Source organism: Schistocerca cancellata, chromosome 5 (genome assembly GCF_023864275.1).
Source record: "Schistocerca cancellata isolate TAMUIC-IGC-003103 chromosome 5, iqSchCanc2.1, whole genome shotgun sequence".
NCBI classification, from domain to species: Eukaryota; Metazoa; Arthropoda; class Insecta; order Orthoptera; family Acrididae; genus Schistocerca; species Schistocerca cancellata.
The window spans coordinates 828,932,430-828,948,994 of NC_064630.1; the positions used below are offsets into that span (position 1 = coordinate 828,932,430).

At 37.4% G+C, this 16,565-nt stretch overlaps 1 protein-coding gene across 3 annotated transcripts in view; it reads left to right on the forward strand.

Annotated features, from left to right (window-relative positions):
- Positions 1–10,780: 10,780 nt before the first annotated feature.
- Positions 10,781–16,565, forward strand: part of LOC126188182 (putative transferase CAF17 homolog, mitochondrial) — a 67,222-nt gene continuing 61,437 nt past the window's right edge. The window contains exon 1 of one of the 3 annotated variants that reach the window (XR_007537829.1): positions 10,781–11,007. Coding sequence is in view for 1 of the 3 variants with exons in the window: in XM_049929706.1 (XP_049785663.1) it covers positions 11,108–12,196 (1,089 nt within the window). In the remaining 2 variants the exon portion in view is untranslated. Of the gene's footprint in view, positions 12,197–16,565 lie in introns of all 3 variants that reach the window. The other 2 variants (XM_049929706.1, XR_007537828.1) reach the window with 2 other exon arrangements.

The following is a 16,565-nucleotide window of genomic DNA, read 5'->3' on the forward strand; positions in this document are numbered from 1 at the left end:
TTAATATCTAGTTTCTAGCTGCACTGCAGCATTGGTTAAAATACAGTTTTATAGATGTACTAATATAGATATTTTATGCCTACAGATCCAGTAAATAATAACTTTATGATCTACTTAAAAAAAACGAAGAAGCACAAAAATACATTTCCCTTCACAGGACTTGCATACATAATTTTCCTTTCAACTACTTGGTAATATTTCTCATAGAATAAGTTGTGGTGAACCACTTTAATTACATAGGCATTAAGATGTGAATAGACATTTCCCTTATCTGCATTGTTGTCTTTAGTGTAATATTTTTTCTGATTGAGCTTTGCCATGTTTAGGTATAAGTTATAGCATTTCCTGCTGCTGTTTGCCATGCATAGTGCTACTAAATTTCACTTTGTATTACTCTGTTAAGCCAGTTTTACTACTGATTTATTTTTCTTGTTGCTGCACATTGGCTCTTATTAGTTGTAATGTTGCATTTGCTTAGTAATTTAGATTTACTGTAGCTTGCTTTGCCAATTTGCACTTTTTTGTCATTGCTGTTTGTGTTAATTGTTTTGTACTGCTGCATTGCCTCGTCCCTTAGTATATATATCTGAGCTCAGTAGACTTAAGTTAGCTTAAGATGGGGTAGGCTATATGAGAGAACGAGTTGTGATGAATTGGAAGAAATGCATTGAGAAGCTATAAGAAAATGATTTGGCCAAAAAAAAAAAGTATTTTGAAAGAGGATATGAACAAAAAAGTAGGGTTTAGGGAGAATAGGTTTAGGTAGGATTTTCTTGGAAATAAATGATGAGGTAAGATAATGGAAAATAAATAATGAGGTAAGAAATATGTTAACATATAAATACAGAAAGCATGCTTTGATAGGATTTTTTTGGTGGAAACAAATGTTAAAATAAGATGAAAGATCTATGGATGAAGTTTTGGGTTGGACTGCAGTACCAAATGTTACACTGAAAACAAACCCTGCCCTTTCCTCTTGTGATATTCTGATATGTGTTTGTGTACCCTTGTGTATTTCCTGTCTTTATGTGTTTAGCTGATGAGAGTTACGTTGTAGAATTTTTCTAATAATGTGTTATTTACTTTGTAAAGATGTTTAGACATTATTTATCCTGTTCTGTTTCAATGCTCATGTGTGAAATTATTGTTTCGAAAACTATTCTCTTTATTTTATTTATTTATGCCATAATTCCTGTAACAATGATGTGCATGTTTCTTTCTATTCTTTTGTAAAGCCTGTATTACTACAGATGTTATCTGTATTATTATGTTATTAATGATGTTTTCTGTACCTTTGTGATTGTATTCTCATGTTATAAAATTGAAGTTGACACAAGTTCATCAAATTAAGTTACATTTCACTGCACACGTTTCTGTTGGTCATAGTATATGCACAATAGATGAGAAGTTGGGACTGTTAGTGTTTGCATGCGTGTTATCAATTCGGGAAGGGACTCTTTAACAGCATTGCTGGTTCTAAGGACAATTTCAAAAACTTTGAGAGTGTACAAGTGGTGGTTTATGGACTTGCTATATTAACTGCAAGACTCTTCGATGGTGATTGTGCACCCGCACAGTCACAACAGATGGCTGCTGGCCATCTCTACAAGGACTACAGTGGGTCTGCATCTTTGATGACCCACCAATACCATTATTTCTACAAGGACTACAGTGAGTCTACACCTTTGCTGACTCTCCAGTACCATTATTTCTACAAGGACTGCAATGGGTCTGCACCTCTGGTGGCCCACCAATACCACAATCTCTACCAGGACTACAGTGGGTCTGTTCTGTGATGACCTACCTACCAGTATTCTTCAAAACTTCGACTGACTCTGCTGTGAGTTTGCTCTGTTGTGGCCCATTACCTGTCTGTATGTCAAGAGTCAGCACTGTCTTTCCGTTGGAAGGACAACACTACTTCTTCAAGACTGCATGGAAATCCACTACTTCCATGTGCATTTTCTTTTACTGCTCAGACATTGAGAAAAAACTGCAATTTTACTGTGATGAACGATCAGGACTGTCTTTATGGACTGTGAGAAAATTTTATCTTTTGACCAACATTGTATCAATAAGTGTGTGCATTTGATTTCTTTGTTATTGCAATTGTGAAAAAATTTTAACAGATATGTATTGGCCAGTGCCCAAAACAATTTGTAAAATTTTTTGTGGGGAGCATGGGGGCTATGTAAGTAGGCTGTTTAGGTTCTTATTGGTAACGCCACGTAGCGCTCTGTATGAAAATCACTGGCTGTGCTGTGTGCAGTCTGTGGCTAGTTTGCATTGCTGTCGGCCATTGTAGTGTTGGGCAGCTGGATGTCAACAGCGTGTAGTGCTGCGCAGTTGGAGGTGAGTCAGGGCCATTCTCTTGTAGGGATTACTGAAAGTCAGATTGCGTCGCACTAAAAAAATATTGTGTGACAGTTTAAGCACAGTTATGTATAATTTTTCTAAGGGGACGTTTCATGAGGAACACAATAGCTGGTGAAGCCTCACATACATTTTTTTAAAAAAAAAAGAAAGAAACAATTTTATCTTTCGTCTTAGTCTTACGGTGTTAGACTTGGCATGAATAATCACAAATAGTTCACAGGTTTTTGCGAATAATGTTAGGTGGGAGACAATGCTGTTGGTCTGAAACATTAAGGGGTCTGTGATCCTTAGATGTTTCACTAAAAGGCGGAAAGTTGTTGTGATCCTACTATGGTGTCTAGAAAAAGGGGCATTCCCAATGGAAAACGGAGACAAACAATATTTTCTGGTACTGACATAATGTGGGTGAGTTTTTTCATTTTCTTATTTATTTATTCGTGTTACATAGATCCAGTATACAAAAGAATTGCATGGATATGGAACGAGTCACAATATAAATTAACACAGTAGCCTACTTGTATAGGCTAACAAATGTGAATTGAATTGGTGTATTGTATGTTATTAGTAGTAAACAGTATGTTAATAGTTACAGGCATAAGCATTTTCCATCGTAAAACTGAGGTATAAAACGATAAAATAATAAATTACAATTTTCCATATTACAAACCGTACATTAGCAGGAATTTGATAGTGCCAACTGCATGAACACGAATTCCCATACCGGTGTAAGATGTATTAAGTTACAAAGTGGCAATACCAAATATTACAAGTAAAGTATTACATCTAAGTTACAATGTTACATTAAAGAACTGATCCAGAGAGTTAAACGCTTTTTCCAATAGATATTCCTTCAATTTACTCTTAAATTTTGGCATTTCACTGGTAAGATTTTTTGTCTCAGATGAGGGGGCATTAAACACCTTTATGCTTGAGTAGTATACTCCCATTTGAATCAGACTCAAGTTTTTTCTGTCAACATGAAAGTCATGTTTTGTTCTTGTGTCATAGTCATGATAAGAAGTATTGGTTTTGTACATGTGTAGGTTCTTCGCTGAAAAGCACATAAGGGATAGGATATATTGTGAGGTCATTGTTAATATTTTGTGTGTTTTAAAAAGATTTCTACATGAATGATTCCTGTTAACTCCGCTTATAATTCTAATTCCTCTTTTCTGAGTTACAAATACTTTATTTGCCATTGGTTGGTTACCCCAGAATATTAAGCCATAGGATAAAAATGAATGGAAATAGCCAAAATAAGCAGCATTAACAGCTTCACTATTATCAGCTGTTGCTATAATATGTAGAGCATAAGTTGCTGAACTAAGTCTTTTTCTCAAGTCCAAAATATGGCAAGACCAATTTAATTTATGGTCAATATGGAGACCTACAAATTTTGTTGAATAAACTTGACGTATATCTTGATCATCACATCTTAGACTTATGTCATCCTGCGCTTTGTGAGACCCATGGAAATGTATGAACTGGGTTTTTTTAGATTTAAACTGGTTCCCTACAGTTATCTAAAAACGCTTGGCATCATGAAAAATCGATGTTTTGTCTAAAACAGGAAAAGCTGTTAGTACAAACAGTACACATAACAGGTGTGGTTTCTCGATTTGTTTAAATCTATTATAACGCTGTCTGCTAAATAAAATAAAACAGTCATTTCCACTACTGCAGCGAAAATAACAGATGTCGGATAAACAAGACAATTTTTGCATGAAACGTCATTTTAATGTGCCTGATCTACACATATAACACGATGGAATTCGCAAAGTACTGTAATTAAACTTATATTACTACAAACAAACAGTATTATTTAAGAAAACAGAGAAATAGCTCCCTTGTCCGTCATATGCTCCAGTTTCACATGTAATAGATTGAAACGATGACCTATGGCTTCCTTTCGCAAGCGAAATATGGATATAAATTTGGAATCAGCGTCATTCCACTTTCTTCTCCTTCCTCACTCTCATGAAAAGTTCAGCTAAAATTTCGTCATCACTGTCTGCATCTGTCACTATTCCTGCTGTCTTGATATGATTTTTTTTATTTATGCCTTTTCGTTCCATATTCTACAAAGGGTGTATTCGTAATATAGGGCAAGTCAAATAATACAAAATCATGTGAGCATTATATATATCAAGCAAATACTAATTTTCTGTAAACGATTGGTTGCAAGCAGTATTACAACCTGCATTTTACTGGTGTAATTTCAAGTGAATATTTGAAACAGCAGAGTGAATAGAAGTACACATTTTTATCCCAGTACCACAAATAAATAAATATAGTTACATTTTTCATTATGATTTAAATTAAAATACAAAATTTTTATTTTCATCATATAAGTAAGTTCAAGTTACTTAACGGTGTAGAAAATATAGTAGTACACATTTTAACCTACGGTATAAATAAATTTCCATTTTATCATTATAATTTATGTTAAGAATTCACAACTTTGTCTTCATGATGATATAGTAAAGATTTTCTTTTAACAGTGGTTTTTTTAATCTAAGTGTATTCCTGTATTTTTGCTCGTATAGTTGCCTTATTACTCTAGGAATTCGTTCATTTTATAAAAAGAACGTTTTTAGTTTTTCTTTGAATGTGTGGAAGTTATTAATTTCCTATTTTATATTGATGAGGGGCATGTTTGTTAGGGCTGCAGGGCCTTGGTGGAAATTTTTCGTTTGTCTGTGTTATTCTTCTGAATGTTACAATTTTTCTCGAATAATTCCTTGTTGCTGGATACAAACTTCATTAGTGAGTATACTTAAATTGATTTGCAATAGTAAATATCCTGCTAATCTTAAAGAGACCTCTGTGGGATATTCTGTTACAGACCCCACATATTAACCTCAATGCTCGTTTGGGTAGTCTGAAGACTACTTCAACTCCTGAAGCATTTTCCCAGAAGATAATGTCATAGGAGAGTACAGAATCCATAACAGGCTGATTTCATTTTAATCTGTCTTTGAGGGAAGCAGGTTACAAGATGTTTGAGAAATAAGTCCAGGAATGAATTGAATTTCTCGTTCATTGTGTCTGCCTGGTGCGCTTCTTCACATTGTTCATGGTGTAAACTGTTTCTAAACAAGCTAGTAGATTACATATTTATTATTCTAATATGTTTAACCTTGGTATGACCACTTACTGTTTTTCCATTGGCGAATTTTAAGGTTCACAATTGATCATCGTGATCAGAGGGGCCATTTAATATGGCTTGTGTTTTTAGGTCACTGTAAATTGTGGAGTTCTTATTCCCCAGTTAAGCTCGCTAATAGGCCAGAAATCGACGGTTAAGTTATCCCGTGTTAATTCACCAGTTGGGTGTTATTCCAGATTCTCACAACGCATTTCTCGCACTATTCCGAGATTGGAGCTTAACTGGCTGCCATGCAGAGATTGTACAACTGCCCGTAAGTAAACTAGTAAGTCTTTAGAGATATTAAAATAGGCTGAATCATTCACTGATACTCCATAGTATAAAGTTTGGTTACAAAACTAAGTACAAGAGTTCTGGCCCTGACCAACTCTAGGAATTAGAACAGAGCATAGCTGTTGAAATAAAAAGTTATTTCCCAAAGGAAATGTAAACGGTTGACTTTTGCATACAGGAAGAGATGCAGCCCAGTTGGTATTCAAACTTAGATTCATTCAATCGAAGATGTTTTATGGATTAGATTTCTTCCCCTGCCGATTAGTCTACGATCAGTGTGTTTCAGGCTCCCGAAAGATTTCTACGAGAAATTCATTTTCGCACTCAATTTTTGTACGGCCGTCTTCATTTAATTAATGTTTCTGTAAGATCTAGGACTAAAATATGTAGAACAATATTTATGTCCGCACGAATTATTTCGGTTGATGCCATCTAGAAAACGATGCCAGTAGAAATATTGGAATTTGCGCAGCTGAATAAGTATTAAGGAGAAAAAAGGACATCTTACTAATAACTATATTTGCACATTCAAGAACAAACAAAATTACAGCGAACACAACAGAATAATTAGCGCACACAAAGAGTGTTAGACAATGTCAAAGAGGTCTATTTTACACAGTGCACTTTGCGCCATCACACACGAAATATATTGTTCACACAATTCCAACACCCCTCCTTGAACTTATATTTTGTGTATTGCTTCCACAAGATAAACCAAATAGTCCCACAATCTTCTCAAACTTCTCCCTTTCCAAGGGTTTGGTCAGAAGGTCAGCTAACATGTCTTCTGTACGCAGATAGTCCACGGCAATGTTCTGTCGCGCTACGTGGTCCCGAATGAAATGGTGCCATATATCAATATGCTTTGTCCTAGCACTAGTAACATCATTTTTAGCTAGGTTTATGGCTCCCTTGTTGTCACAGAAGATGGTTGTAGGTTCCTCAATTAAATTGGGTTCTATTTCACTTATTAATGTTCCTAGCCATAATGCTTCCTGTGTGGTGTAGGATAGTGCCATGTACTCGGCCTCTACGGTGCTCAATACAACAGTTTTTTGCTTTTGACAGGACCATGATGTGAGGCCCCCCATTAATTTAAAACAGCAGCCAGTGGTGGAGTATCTGTCTCCCAATTCACTCCCCCAGTCCACATCACTATATCTCTCTAGTTTTGCGTTACCATGTCTATGGTATTTTAACTCATAGTTTGAGGTTCCTCTTAAGTGTCGGAATATCCTCTTTACAGCTTTCCAGTGCTTTTCCTTTGGGTCTCTGCAATATCTGCTCACTGCATTGGTGGCAAAAGCAATGTCGGGTCGTGACGTTTGAGACAAATATAACAGACTCCCTACTGCTTCTAAATAAGGAACATTCTTGTCACAGTCCACATCAGTCTCATTTACACTTAACTTCACTCCTACTTCCATTGGAGTACTTATGGCTTTGCAATCACTCATGCCAAATTTCTTTAATATTTTTTCCGTGTATGATGATTGACTTATGCTCAGTTCTTCTCTTTATTCATCCTTAGTAATCTGCATACCTAAATAACGTTTGACTTCTCCCAAATCATGCACCTTAAACTTGGTTTGCAGCTGTTTCTTGAAAATTCTCACTTGGCCTTGACTTTCAGTCGGGATAAAGAAATCGTCCACCCATATCGCCATTATTATTATTTCTTCTTTTCTCCCTTTATAGTAAATGCTGGGATCTGCCTTGGATTGCTTCATATTCATATTTATTAGAATTTCATGTAGACATCGATTCCAGCAACGTCCACTTTGTTTAAGTCCGTAAATACTTTTTCTCAAACGCCTAATCTTTTTACTTTCTGACCTGGTTTTTATGGCTTCCCTTGGTGGAATGACATATATCTCCTCCTCCAATTTCCCATTTAAATATGCCGTTTTAACATCCATATGATGAATTATTAAATTTCGTTTTACTGCCAAGGCTAAAAGATATCTCAATGATGCATACTTGACTACAGATGAAAAAATTTCTTCGTAATCTACCCCTTGTTTTTGTGAATATCCTTTTATCACAAGTCTTGCTTTGTATTTTGGTGATGAGCTTTCAGGGTTCTTCAAATTGAATACCCATCTTGCCTGCAGTGCTTTCGTTCTGATATAAAGATTCTAATTTTCTCTTCATCGCTTCTTTCCATTCTTGCGAGTTTGGGCCACTCATTGCTTCTTCTGCTGTTCTTGGCTCATCATTAAAAGGCTGTGCTGTATGCATCTCAAAATCCGGATATTCCTTCGGTTTTGGTACACGAGAAGAATGCCTTACATTTTTTTCATCCTATAACTCATTGTCATCATAAATAGTATCCATTTGTCCTTGGCTGTCGTCTTCCTCTTCTTCACTTCCTATTTCCTCACACAAGGTTTCACCTTCTGAACTAGGTGCAGTTGACTTAGTGGTTTTGCTCTCTTTTGAGTCCTTTCTATTTTCAAAGAATATTACATCTCTACTTGTGACAATCTTTTTAGTCAATGGATCCATTAATCGGTAGCCCTTTGAATTTTCACAATAGCCTACAAAAATATACTTTTTAGCTTTCGGATCCCATTTTCCTCTTAGCTGTTTTGGAATATGTGCCATTGCATCACACCCAAAAACCCTTACATTGCTTAGATCAGGTTTCTTTCCTACCCATATCTCATAAGGGGTTCTATTCTTTAATGCTTTTGTAGGTGATCTATTGTTCAAATATACAGCTGTTGACACTGCCTCTGCCCAAAAATCTTTGGGTAATTCAGCGTCAGTCATCATGCTCCTTGCTTTCTCAACAATGGTCCTATTAGCCCTCTCAGCATCCCCATTTTGAGATGGGCTGTACCTTATGGTAGTTTGATGCCTGATTCCCTTTTCTGCCAGAAGTTTCTTCAATTTCTGGTTAATATATTCTCTTCCATTATCAGACCTGATGATCTTGATCTTCTTTCCTGTCCATCTTTCAACCATATTGAAATATTCCTCAAAGATATCTCTCACTTGGTCTTTAGAACTAAGAAAATAAACATGAGTATATCGTGAGTAATCATCAATAAACGTAAGAAAATAATTACTCCCACCTATGGATTCACACTCCATCGGGCCACGTACATCTGTGTGGATTAACTGTAAGACTTCTGTGGATTTACTCTTACTAGTCTTGAAGGGTAACCTTGCTTGTTTTCCCTTTATACATGTCTCACAAGGATCCTTGGACACACTAAAATTCTGTATTCCCTTTACCATATCCTTTATTATAGACATACTCTTTCTATTTAGATGTCCAAGCCTCCGGTGCCAAAAAAAACCTTCTGCTGAATATACTGAATCACTGACATTTTTATGTTTACTGTCAATGGTATCCAACTTAAAAATACCCCTTTTGTTACTTGCTGTAGCTATAACTTCACCACTTTCACTGATTACTCTTGCACCCTGCATGTCAAAGGTGACTGTATTTCCTTTCTTGACAATTTCCCCTACAGACAGCAGGTTAGTTGCCACATTTTTCACATAATGAACATTGTGTGCTGTAACCATATCTGATTCACCATTTACACTTACATGTAGATCTAGTTTCCCAGCCAGGTGACACTGGAGCTTGTTGCCATCAACAGTAGATATTCCCATATGAGTCTTATCTTTGATGTCATAAAGAAGTGATTTATCTTTAACAATATGCACAGATGCACCTGAGTCTAAAATCCATTCCATATCACGATTGCTCATCCCACCAAAAGAATAAAAACATGAGAGTGCCTTACCTTTGTTATTGGTCCTTCTCTCTGGGCTATCAGTAACATACCTCTTTTGCTGAGTGTCTGAACTTGGGCTTACTTTTTCTTTGCACTGAGACGCAATATGTCCCATCTTCTGACATTTATAGCACCTCACCGGTTTCTTCTTTTTGTTTTTTGAGTAGAGAGCAGACGCACCTTCCTTCTCCAATGTACAACAGCTTGGAGCACTCTTTACATCCTGCAGGATTTTCACCTTAACACTGTCGCCTGTGATTGGTATACCCGAGCTTTCAAGTCCCATAATCATAGGTGCATACCTTTCGGGCAGTCCTGCCAACAGCAATGTTCCTATCCATTCGTCAGCGATCTCGAATCCGATGTTTCTCAGTCGATTCGACGTGGTTATTATTTTATTAACGTATTCGTCTACACTCTTACATTTGTCCAGACGAGTGGTAATTAAATCGTGTAATAATCCTACTTTTCTCGTAAGACCACCATCCTCGAATGCACTTCGTAAATTGTCCCAGACTTCTTTCGCTGTAGCAGCTTTTTCAACGTGAACACAATTCACCGAATCAATCAGTAATATCAATTTTGATTTTGCTTTCCTATCCTTACTTGAATAATTATGATCTGTGGATTTCATTGTCCCATCTACCACGTCCCATAGGTCGTCTAAACGTAAATACGCTTCTACTGCGAACTTCCAGGTTGCATAGTTTTCGCGACCTATAAGTCTTTCAATCTGTGGAATTTGTGCCGCACTCATTCTTAACGGTAACTTGCTTTTTATTGCCGTAAAGAACACCGAAAAATAATGCGGAAAAAAAATTGCGATCGTCTTGTAAGGATAACTCGCACTTCACGTAAATTGGAACTTTTTCCAATACTTTCTCCTTACTATTTTATTGATATACTTATTCCAAATGCACGCTGGGCCCATAACCTATTGGAATTTGCGCAGCTGAATAAGTATTAAGGAGAAAAAAGGACATCTTACTAATAACTATATTTGCACATTCAAGAACAAACAAAATTACAGCGAACACAACAGAATAATTAGCGCACACAAAAAGTGTTAGACAATGTCAAAGAGGTCTATTTTACACAGTGCACTTTGCGCCGTCACACACGAAATATATTGTTCACACAATTCCAACAAGAAATACTGATTGCACACATGGAAACTGGCTTCTGGTGTCATGGCATGTGCAAGTTTTCATTGCCAGTGGTGGCCCAGTTTCACAGTATGGCGACAAATCGTGTCTTTTTTTTAGATGTTGGTGCTACTGTCGGAACTTGACAATAATATTATTGTTTACATAGTAGTGAGTGCTAAGTGTGTAGAGGTATGTTTGGAATCATGTCGTTCATGTAGATCGTTAATTTCCCGCAAAATGTAAATCAGAGCATACGATGAGATATCTCTTATCGTTGAGGTTGTTTGTAAGTAAACCGTTGTTCTCATATTTTTTCAAGCGTTTACAGATAAGAATCAGATTCATCTTGGAGACTGCTCTGAACTGTACATAATCAAGAATACAGAATGTTCACGCTACTGAGCAGGAGATCACTGAAATGTTTTCAACTTACCGCATTGAACAGTAGAACATTTACTGAATCATTTTCCAAATCAAGAGGAAATGTGTATGCTGTAGAAAATCTTACGCAACGTGGGCTTCTGAAGGTGCAAGGGGTTGATGTTCACAATTTTTTGCAAGGACTTATAACAAATGATATCCGTCATTTAGAAAGTATGAATTCTATTTACACGTTGTTTCTGAACGTAAAAGGACGTGTTATGTGTGATACAATAATTTATAAAACTAGAGAAGAAAATGTTCTTTTGATTGAATGTGATTCGTCTTACATTCATTTACTTCAAAAACATCTTAAGTTATACAGAGTACGCAGGAAAATCGACATAGATGTTGCTGACGATAAATTGAAAGTATGGGTTTTTTATAGACCGATTGATGAATTAGATTTCTCACAAGGGAAAGTTTCGTATGCCAAAGATATCGTATCACCTGAAACTCTTGGACTTTACAGTCATCGTGATGATGTGATCATATGTCGCGATCCAAGAGTAGCGGCACTGGGATATCGTGTTGTTGCTCCCGTAGATGAAATTGTTCATGATACTTTTGCAAGAGAATTAGGTGGTAGTTCATTATATGATGGATTCTTGAATTACAGAGTTCACAGATACGTTTTAGGAATAGGAGAAGGCATATGTGACCTACCACCTGGAGTGTCTTTCCCCTTGGAAGCAAATAGTGATTATCTGCATGGTGTAAGCTTTCACAAAGGTTGCTATATAGGACAAGAACTTACAGCACGAACACACCATACTGGTGTTGTTAGGAAACGCTTGATGCCAGTGTTTTTTAGGTCCAAACCAGAAATAGAAATACCATCTGATGCACCTATACAGCTACTAGACTCCTCCAAAAAATCAGTCGGTAAATTGAGGGCTGTGGAAGGTAAAGTTGGCCTGGGGCTGTTGAGAGTAACAGAAGCCATAGCAGCAAAAAATATTACTGTGATGGGCATTATAGGAGAGACTTGCAAACCACAGTGGTGGCCACAGGAAGCTCCAAAGGATCGCCTTGCTGTGAGCCGGGAAGCATGAGTGAGTTTTGAAAAATGTTGTTGTATGTATATTTTGTTATATATTTGATTTTTCCTGTTTGCTCGATTGTAACCTTCAATTTTACTGGTGTTCAGTAATGCCCTACAATGGTGTTATACAGTTTGCTGAAAACTGCTCGTTTGGAAGTAAAACATCCGTTTTATCATCTTACTGAGAAGTTGTTGTCCCCTCATTTTCTTAATATTGCAATAAGTACTGTGAAAACTGTCAGAGAATAAAGTTTATATACTTACTGCAAGAATTGAGGCCTATTTAGAGGGTTGTTAATGGTTCAAACAACAGTTTTCAGTCATCATGCCATTGTGGATTGACACACATTGCAATACATTGATGAGTATTTGCATCTGAAACTGGCAATAGCTCAAAACCGGCTAGTTGTGCGTGTTCCAGTAAATCAAACAGCCTAATGCCAAACATAATTTTCCACAAAAATCGGCTTGATTGCTGAAAATACCAGCTTTTCTATCAGAAATAGTCGTATATGAACAGGTTCCTAGCTTTTAGTGATTTAATGACCTTTGTAATCACCTTAATGGTTGTGTGTGTGTAACTAATTTCTGTTGTTGGATACACAGTGTCTATTGAGTAATTTCATGTGCCTGCATTTAATTTTAATTTCTGTGGTTACTGCCACTTTTTAGAAGAATTACATATTTAAATGTTTCATAATTTCTGTCACAGTTTGTGAATGTATCTTATTTAACAACACTCAAATTCATTTTTAATTTGCTCTTATATTGTTTAATACTTAGTGCATAGCGTATGACTTATACTTTCTTTAATAACAGGCTATTTTAGCAATATGTAGTTTCAACTCTCAGTTACAATCTAGCCTCTAAATTATCATTCTCTCATTATTACAAACTATAATATAGTTCCAGATGTTCCATTTTCTCATCCTGTTCCTGCCCATTTTTTTCACAACTGTCTTAAGAAAGAGCATGATTCAGAGTGACGTGGGAATGTCAATGTCTCTGGATGGTTATTCTTGCAGGATTGGTTGTTTTGTACTTTTGGCTGTCCCCTTTTAGCAGTGTTCAAAGTCCCTACTGAACACTTTCAGGTCTGGGGAAGCAACATATATCCAAATTATAAAGCAAAGCAAACATAAAACATCTCAAATATATTCTCATTCCTCTCCCAACTGGACCGTTTCACATTGTCGTCAGTGCAACCTCATTCAATACCGTAACACAAATGGCCTCTTAGCCACCTGATTGCCTCCCAAACTTCATCCTTACCCAAAACTGCTTCACATCTGAGGATCAGAGTTACAAACATATAAGAGGTTTAGCTGCAGGAACCAGGATGGCCTCAACTTGCTCATGGATTTTGTGGAAGAGAGATTCATCAGTACCCAGAGGCTGAGCCCTCTGGTTCGGTATAGATTTATCATTGAAATCATTTTGTGTTGGGAACTCTGGTCAAGAAACCCTTTGCTTTGTGCAGTAGTTCAGTTCCTTTTCGCAATTGAAATTCAACTTGTCCTTTTCCAAACACAAAGTGACCTTCCTTAGCACTGACTGCAGAAAGACAGTTAAACCATTCTTCATAAGGGTAATGCATACTACACAAGCAAAGATTACTTAGATGATTCAGAGTAGTGGTTCATCCTGTCACATTAAAATAAATGATCAAAGAAAATCGTGTGCGAAGATCTATAGAACATGATAATAATATCTTGTCACTTCTCTTCTTCTTCTTCTTCTTCTTCTTCTTCTTGCATTATGGCCTCTGTAGGGCCATGGGTAGCCCCTTTGTGGACTGTATTTTCCTTTTCTTCTCCCAGAACCTCTTCATTCTTTCTCTTCTTCCGAGATCTTCAGTGTCCTTTTCTCCTGTCGGCTCCACTGGTGACACTCTAATCTTTTCCTGTATTCTTCTCTGTCATTGATCTCTGGCATATTAGTCACTCCCTGTTGTTTCCCACACTCTCTTTGTTATCCTATCCATACTCATTCTAACTACATGTCCAGCAAACCTTGCCCTTTTGAGTGTGATTTCCCCAGATATTGTTCTCATGTTCCTGTACAACTCTTCCCTAGGCCTTTGCATCCACCTCTTTTGGGACCTAGTATTTTTCTCTCTTCTTTCTCTAGTTGTTCTGCCCATTTCTTCTTAGTCTCATCATCTCAGCAGCATATAGTACTGCATTCCTCACTGTTGCCTTGTAGTGGCTTATCTTTGCCTCTGTGGATATATTCTTTTTATTGTATATCTCTCTCGTCATACGGGAGGCTGACCCCATATTCTTTATCCTCTCTGTTATTCCCTCCTTGCTCCTGTTCCTTCCTTTTATAAATATCTTGTCATTTGCTTACATTGGGGTAGTGTGGGGTGGGGGGGTGGGGGGGGGGAGGGTAGTCTTCAATGTGAATACACTATTTATCCACTAACAGTCAGAAGAAAAACTGGAATTTCTACTGAGCTAAACATGTCATTCATCATGAGGTGATGCTAACTTTGTTTTAGACAGATCAAGAGGGGTACATGAAGACATGCACAGGGCATAGTTGCATATTTGTGGACCTGATTCTGTTTTCTGAACAGACTATAGTTAGTGCAAGGAGCATAGCAACATGTTTGTGCTCCAGGAGTCATCAGAGGGTGGTTTTGGTGTGTGCACTGATGAAGTGAAAACATATATTTTATTATATAAGTTATTTGGAGCAGATTGTGTGTAAATTAAAGAACATTTAGGGACAAACCGGCTGAGGCAGTGCAGTTGTTCAGAAAGTGGCATTGTATTCAGGAGGATGGAGTTTACTCTGTACAGCCCTCCTGATTTAGGTTTCCCGTATTTTCCATAAATCATTTCATTTAAATGTCTGGCTGGTTCCTTCACAGAGGCCTTGGCCAATCACCTGTCGTCTCCTCATAAATGCGTACCTATATATTCTGGGTGTATGCATATTTTGAGCAATTTATTTTCATTGTAGAATGATGAGAAATCATATGTCTAAGTGAGATTATCCTTGATGGGTAAATAAATGAACTTGAATCTTATTGGTACTTACCACTGAACTTCAGTCAGTGTAGAACCAGACAATAAGCAACACTTCCTCAAAATTGCCTGTTACCTTCCCTTCAACATCAAATACTCCCTTTACTACAACCTAAGCATTCATGACGAATGCATTTACTCCAACGCCAAGACCCTTAATACCTGTACCAGCCATCTCTTCCAGGTGTTCGTCTTGAGCAACTGTTTCATAGACCTTGTGTTCTCCTGCTTTCCCTCTCCAACAAATACAGCTTCAGCTTCTAGAAGCACGCCACCACCCCCATTCCTTTTTCACCCAGTACCATACAGACCCCAGGTGCCACAATATATTGACCTGCGGAAGCTGTGAGTTTCTCACATGTGACCTGGAAAATAGTAAATTATATCTTTCCAGTACCATCAACTTCCACGTCCATAACATTCTTGTCGAACCATATGACATTACTATCCCTGCAATCATTTATGCTGTAAAACCTTCTTCCTGCACTCAACCACTCCAATCCCACTGTCATGAAAGGCAGAACAACATGTGATGCCTCACACACTGCTTTAACATGTATTCGCTGCATAGCTATTGATATAGCAGTGACCATTAGTAAGCTGATTTGAGTGTGCAAAACAATAAATAGTCACAAAAGAGCTGTAAGCCTTAGAGTAGGCTCCTCCAATGCTGCCTCTTGGGGACAGATGCCTGTAGGCACCCATCAGCTGAGCCTCATACAGGCACAGGTAATGTAGACTACCTGCAAGGTAGATCTGTTGCATGCTTTCTGCACTTGCGTAACCTACTTCACCGTCCCTGTCCTTGAGTGTTCAGCGAGGGCAGTAAGATTATGTACGAGATCAAGTTTCTGAGATTAGTATGTTGTTATTGATGAAGACAATGGAGGATGTCATCGAAGGTTGAGGCTTTAATCATATTTGACCCGATGTGGATCAGTTGATTCTGTATTGATACAGGATGTTGGTATCGTCCCATGGCATAATTATGTTTTGGTGTACATTGTCATATTTGCAAAAACAGTGAGAAAACAGAATGTTAAATATTTACAGATTTGTTTTTCCTACTCGTCTGCATTAGCTAACATTTTTCTACACTTAGAGGTAGCAGCCATTCAGCGCACCAGCTAGAACCTTGGTCTAAGTTATCTTGTATCCACCTACAGTCACTCAATGATGACACCTTCCTGTTCACCACAACACTATCATCAAACAACCACAGAATGCTACTTACTATGTCTGCCATATCATTTATGTATATAGAAAATGAAGAGTGGTCCTATCCTCCTCCTGTGGGGCACTTATGGCAATGCTCTCGCCTCTGATGAACACTCGCCATCGAAG